This window comes from Bacillus rossius, chromosome 1 (assembly GCF_032445375.1).
Source record: "Bacillus rossius redtenbacheri isolate Brsri chromosome 1, Brsri_v3, whole genome shotgun sequence".
Lineage (NCBI taxonomy): Eukaryota > Metazoa > Arthropoda > Insecta > Phasmatodea > Bacillidae > Bacillus > Bacillus rossius.
This window is the reverse complement of record NC_086330.1, coordinates 34897674-34903673: the sequence shown is the minus strand read 5'-3', so window position 1 is coordinate 34903673 and position 6000 is coordinate 34897674. Positions and strand designations below refer to the sequence as shown.

The following is a 6000-nucleotide window of genomic DNA, read 5'->3' as shown; positions in this document are numbered from 1 at the left end:
TAAAAAAAATGCTACCATTACGACAAACATACTTTTCGCGTTATTTGACATTTGAGTTGAATGAAACGTTGTGTGTAGCCACTAGCTCGCGCGGCGCTCCGCTCGTACGGGGAAGGCAGGCAGGCAGGTAGCAATGCTGTCGAGACATCCCGACCCGTACCGCGCCGTCATGAGGAGGGAATGACCATGGAGTGAGGGAGGGTAAACCGAGTCTATCCCCTCCACCGACATCATTTCGCCAGGACGCGCTCCTAGTAGGCCACTCCTCCAAGGCTAAACTCCGCCCAGGCTAGAAGTATTTTGTGCTGCTCGCGCCGGATTCTGAGTAGCCGCTTCTCTATATACCACTCTTAAGACTGTTTCTCACGAACGCCTTGTTGCTATTTTCTACTCTAGTTATGTCGCACAGTACTATAATTATGGTACCTGTTTGGAACTGAAGCTGGGATTCGAAGCTAACTTATCCTCAAGTCATAGAAATAGAAGTCTACGATTTTCTTTTCATCACACTCATAAAGAAAGCTTTTCACAAACTAAACAACTGAACAGCGAAAGCTAAGGACGCTATGAAATAAATTTTCAAAGAATAGTTACGCGTTTTCGCGGTTAAAATAAAAGCATTAGTTATGAAAAGAAGCTCGATGGTTACAGTTTTTAAATTTTAGAGTTGATGATGTCTTGCTAACTGCGTATGAACTACGGTAGTTTTCTTGAATTTTTGGCGTGATGCGTAGTTGCGCTTCTTGCGAAGTTTATGAGCCCCGACTTGTACGTACCTCGGTGCAGAGCACAGCCCGCCAGGCACACCGGAAGCGGAAGCGAGACGCGCGCGACGCGACGATCTCTCCCCTCGACGGGGAGGTCGCAGGACGCACTAGTCTGGCGTCGGGCTGCGGGCGGGATGTCTGGCGGGAGCCGGGGTGGCTATAAATAGCCTCGTTCCCCCTCTCGGCCCCTGTACGGGCACACGTGCGCGTCTACACGTGCCGCCCCAGCGCACCCTTGTCGCTCTACCCTCGAGCGATCTCGCCCTCTAGCACCTTCCAATATGTTGTGCGCAGCCATCTTTGTTTCACTTGAGTTTCCGTGTCAAATATTTTGTACACAGGTCGGGTTCTAAAACATGATGGATGTTGCATGCAGCCGGCCAATCGAAATCATGCCTAGATAAAAAGGAAATGACATCCGTTTCCGTCACAGAAAATCTTTAAAATGGCGAAGAACACATGAAGAAGTTATAAAAAATTGAAATAGCTAACTAAAATAATTTCCATATGTTTGAATGCAAAATAATTTTACATGTAAAAAGGAAATTATTGTTTTGTAACTTTAAAAAAATCTGTAAACATTAATTTTATTAGGTAATGAATAGGTACTATTGAAAGTTTAAATTATACATGATTAAAAAAATTAAAAATATACAAATAGCATAAAAAATAAAGAATTACATCCATCATTGTGATGCATTATTTAATTTAAAAATGAGGTTAAAATTGAAAAGTTTGATAGAGCTCAGACCAAAAATAAACTAGGTAGTGTGACGTGATTTAAAACATATTTGAGGCTATTTCTCCAAAATATTTTGAAGCAGAGAATTTGGAAGCTATTTTCTGGCCACTACTACGGCTACAAATCTATTGTCAAATATAGTTGGAGACAAATATTTGACAGTGACAGGGCCGTAAGCAAATAAGGGCCGTCAAAGGGTCCAAACTGCCCGGTACCTACGGGTCCATATCCCAGCGCATCCTAGCCGACTGCCCAGTCCAAACTTCTTAATAAGGGGAGCGAGGTGGCGAAAAGGAGCGTACGTAGAATTTATTTTGAAAAGGGCCTAGGGGAGGGGGGGGGGGGAGGGGGGATACAACCTTTTGGTCCGTTGTTTACTTCCCAAATATTTACATTTGTTTTTGGGAAGAATAGATTTTTTGGGATTTTGGAGGGGATATATTTTTCCTATCCCCTCTTCCACCCGTGTATGGAAGAGGGGGCGAATAGCAGCATGTATTAATACAGTTTAAGGTCTTTAATATGGCATTCTATGGTTCTGTAATCCGGCACCATTATGCCAAGACTACGTCTACACTCTTCATTCAGGTAAGTTGAAACCACATCAGTAATCCACTAACCAAATTGAAATGGACAAATTAAGAACTTGTATAACAAACTTTTAATAGTGTCTATTATAAATAATAAAGATAAATAAGCTGTCGATAAAATATTGTTTCGATAAACAAATAACTAAATCAATTTAAATATAAATATCTGAACAATTAACCTTTAACTGCCCAGGCTAAACGATTTCTCCGAGAAACTTTAAATTCGGAGAAAACAATCTTTAAATAATGTAGACAGCCAATAAGGAAGGATTGTTCAAAATTCAGTGATGTGTAACATTCAACCACGGTAACGAGCGAATTAATGTGTTCTAATGTTGCAAATATATTTATAATAAGGAAAGCCGACACAAAATTTAACGTAGAATTCTTTGTAATAATGTTGAGCGTAATAAGTCTACGCAAATTATGTTCAATTAACTTTCTGGACGCGAATCACTCTTAATTTCTGCACCCGCCGCAAGAATTCACTGCCGGAGCAGCTACGTATACTATCGAATCATTCGATTTGCAGAGCGAAATGTTAAACTATATTATAAAACGGCTCCGGTAAAATACTGAGCCCCGGCTTTTGACATAATTTTCGAGAAGGAATTTTATTAAAATACTGCCCTATGGTTAAAACTCATTAAACAACTAATAATATAAAGTTTCCATTTGTCTTCGTGAATTTTGGTTCACGCCATCCACCACAGATGGCAGCACCGTGGTTACACATTTCCGTTCCTTGACTTCCGTCGTATTTACGAAATTACTCCCACCGAATGCCCTATATCGGGAGATAAGATGTTACACATAAATAATTTATCTTGGTTCACGAAATCAACAAAATAGTGTACGTAGGCCAAATATACCTATTACTTATTTAACGTTATTTCAAATTTAATTACACTTAGCGGGGTTTCAGTTACTATCGGATATGATTTAAAACTCAGAACGTTAAGTCGCGAGAAACGTACTTAAACCAATAAAGCTTTAAATGCTTGAAACACAAGTCAACATCTTTAACATGGCACATTTACACTAGCCATTTATACATTTTTATAAAGTTAACCTCGCATCACTGTTTTAAAAATAAATTGCTGAAATTCATTATACACTTTTTGCATTAATATTGGTTATAGCAGTAAGACAGAATGATATTTTGTTTTATGTAAGATAAATTAAGACTTTTTTTTTTGTAATAGTAAACAACTGTTGGATTACTAATGTCATAACTTTAGGATAAGATCTTAAATGATCATTCCTTGGAATGGTCGGCAGTCAAAAGGCCATCTTATTCTTGCCAGATCCCGTCTCACAGAGTTCGCTATTGTTCTATAGGTGTGCTGATATATATATATATATATATATATATATATATATATATATATATGTATATATATATATATATTCATTTCAGAAACATGTTTCCTTCGATTTGTCCTCATTCTCACAACGTGGCTTGTTTGCACTTTTCACAGAATCACTGTTTTAAAATAATGAAATCTTTACCAAAACTTCTATAAAATACCAAAAAAATACAGGTAGCTACATGAATTTTTGTAAATATATCTAACAGAATTGAAACCCAGAGCTTTCCCTTGAAATCTGCGCATCCTTTAATGCAATTCACCAACCCGCATTTCCATTGTCGGCTGGTAGTTATACAGGAATGAAAGCTTCAGCTCCTAGTATGACTCAAGTCTGACTCGCCGTTGATTAGCACGAGTGTTTGGATTTTAGTTGTGCCTAGTTTTTGGTGCTTTTTGATTGCCTTCTTTTATGATGCACTCTGAACATGCTTTCACCGTCTGAAACAGCTTGGGTGTACTACAAACAACTGACAGGATGCAATAACAATACGCTCCTCATTGTGTTTGACACTCGCAGTCATTTCTGTGATCATTTAGAAGTCTTATTTGGATTACAAAGAGTTAATAGTCAGGTTATAATTAGCGAAAATGGATTATTTCTTTGATATATTTAGCCCGTTAATATATTTATTATTAAATATAATACTTCATACTGCAAAACTTAATCCATATATATTGTAGCTTCACCAAGAAATATGTGCATATATGAGTGTGATTGGCTTTCTTAACACAAATATAACTAATTTTGTCACATGTTAATCTCCACTTCCATTTTGAGGTTGATTAGAAACCACATGAGGAATGGATATGATGCTTCTTATTATTTTTAGAGTTATCAATAGCCCATTTATATTTTTCTGGTGAATATAAATGTATGTTGGCTTTTTGTTACAGTGAACCAATCACTGAAACACTGTTAGTTATTTGCAGAGTTGATGAAGGAAAAAAAGTACATCCTTTGTAAACTAAACTATTTAAACATAAACCAATGCGTACCTTTTTGCAAAGAAATTAATCGAAATTTTTTGTGTATTAATGTGCAAAATAATTTTGAAGTACATGCAAATAAAAAAACTAATTCGTTTCAATGTTTCTCAGTTAAAGCTAATTTATTTTTGTCGAAACCGTTATGTACAAATCATTTGATACACTTATCTTTATTTTATTCTTTTTTGTGTATCTTACCTTACCTCAGTAAGTTGGGAGATAAATCATCGTGTGGTAACATACTCAAACTTTCCACTGTATCATTGTTTAAAAATAAATGGCAATAATTCTAGTCTCAATCATATAATCCACATTCATTGACGTGAAATGTTTACTTTGTTTAACACAGACCTACTAGAACTGTTGTATTTATGGGGTTATTGTCTCTATGAAGCATGGGAAAGGGCGAAATCAGTCGTCAGTGGCTGAATGATCTATCTGGTCCGAGTTTCGAGGACTGCTTGGCTCATCAACTATTGGCTGTGGACTCCTTGGTGGACTGCTTGGCTCATCAACTATTGGCTGTGGACTCCTTGGCGGACTGCTTGGCTCATCAACTATTGGCTGTGGACTCCTTGGCGGACTGTTTGGCTCATCAACTATTGGCTGTGGACTGCCTAGCTGAGCACTGCTTGGTTGGGACTGCTCCTTGCTTTTTCTGCTCTCTTTGATTGCGAGCATTCCTTGTCGCATTTCCAAAGTCTTCTTGCATACGTCGCACGAGCACTGGAATTAATAATGACAGAACTAACCAACTTAAAAAAAATGGGAGCGAGTCTTTAAGTACTCGCCAGTGACGTGTAAACATCTAACCTCGAAAAACGAGCTAATTTATGTGTTCTCGTGTTCTTCATGTTGCAAATAAACTTTCAATGCAAAACATGGACACAAAATTCAAAGCATAATTGGTTTTGAATAATGTCGAGCGTGATAAATGTACCTACTGATCAATAAAATATCCGCTTTTCAAGTACGTACCAAAATTTCTATACGCGAACCACACACTAATTTTTTGCGCCCGCCGCAGAACGAAACAAACGGACATTTTAAACTATTAGAAACGGCTTCGATAAAAGGAGAAAACCCTGAAAAAATCCTAAAATCCTGTTTGGGACCTGATTTTCAACAGCCTTATTAAAATTAATTAAACCGTTGATACTTTAAAGTTCCAGTGCACTTAAGAATTTATACTTCTATGGCATTACTAAAATATTAACAGGAAACACTTTAAAACATTTATTATAACTCTAAGTATACCTATGTTTTATATTAGTTCTTAAACTTCTGAAATCAGTCTGTAAATAATTTCAGCAAAAATCTTTAACCTTTTTGAGCTGATAATACTTTATTATAATAAAAATAAATTATATAATATTATTATATTAAATGTTATTTAAAAACGTTTTCCAGTGACGAGATTTGAAACTTGTCCCTTGAGATTAAAAAGCGTGGGCTGTACCTCTCTGCTACCGAGCCCATTGACGTAATGCTAGTTTTATTAGGTATTTTAAGACTTGAAACTACTTTTTACTGCGACTATT

At 36.9% G+C, this 6000-nt stretch overlaps 1 protein-coding gene across 2 annotated transcripts in view; it reads right to left on the bottom strand.

The window, feature by feature from the left end:
- Positions 1-4554: 4554 nt before the first annotated feature.
- Positions 4555-6000, bottom strand: part of LOC134534299 (midasin-like) — a 52329-nt gene continuing 50883 nt past the window's right edge. For both annotated transcript variants that reach the window (XM_063372650.1, XM_063372661.1), the window contains one exon: positions 4555-5185. In XM_063372650.1, coding sequence (XP_063228720.1) covers positions 4871-5185 — 315 coding nt within the window. In that variant the 3' untranslated portion in view covers positions 4555-4870. The remainder of the gene's footprint in view (positions 5186-6000) is intronic.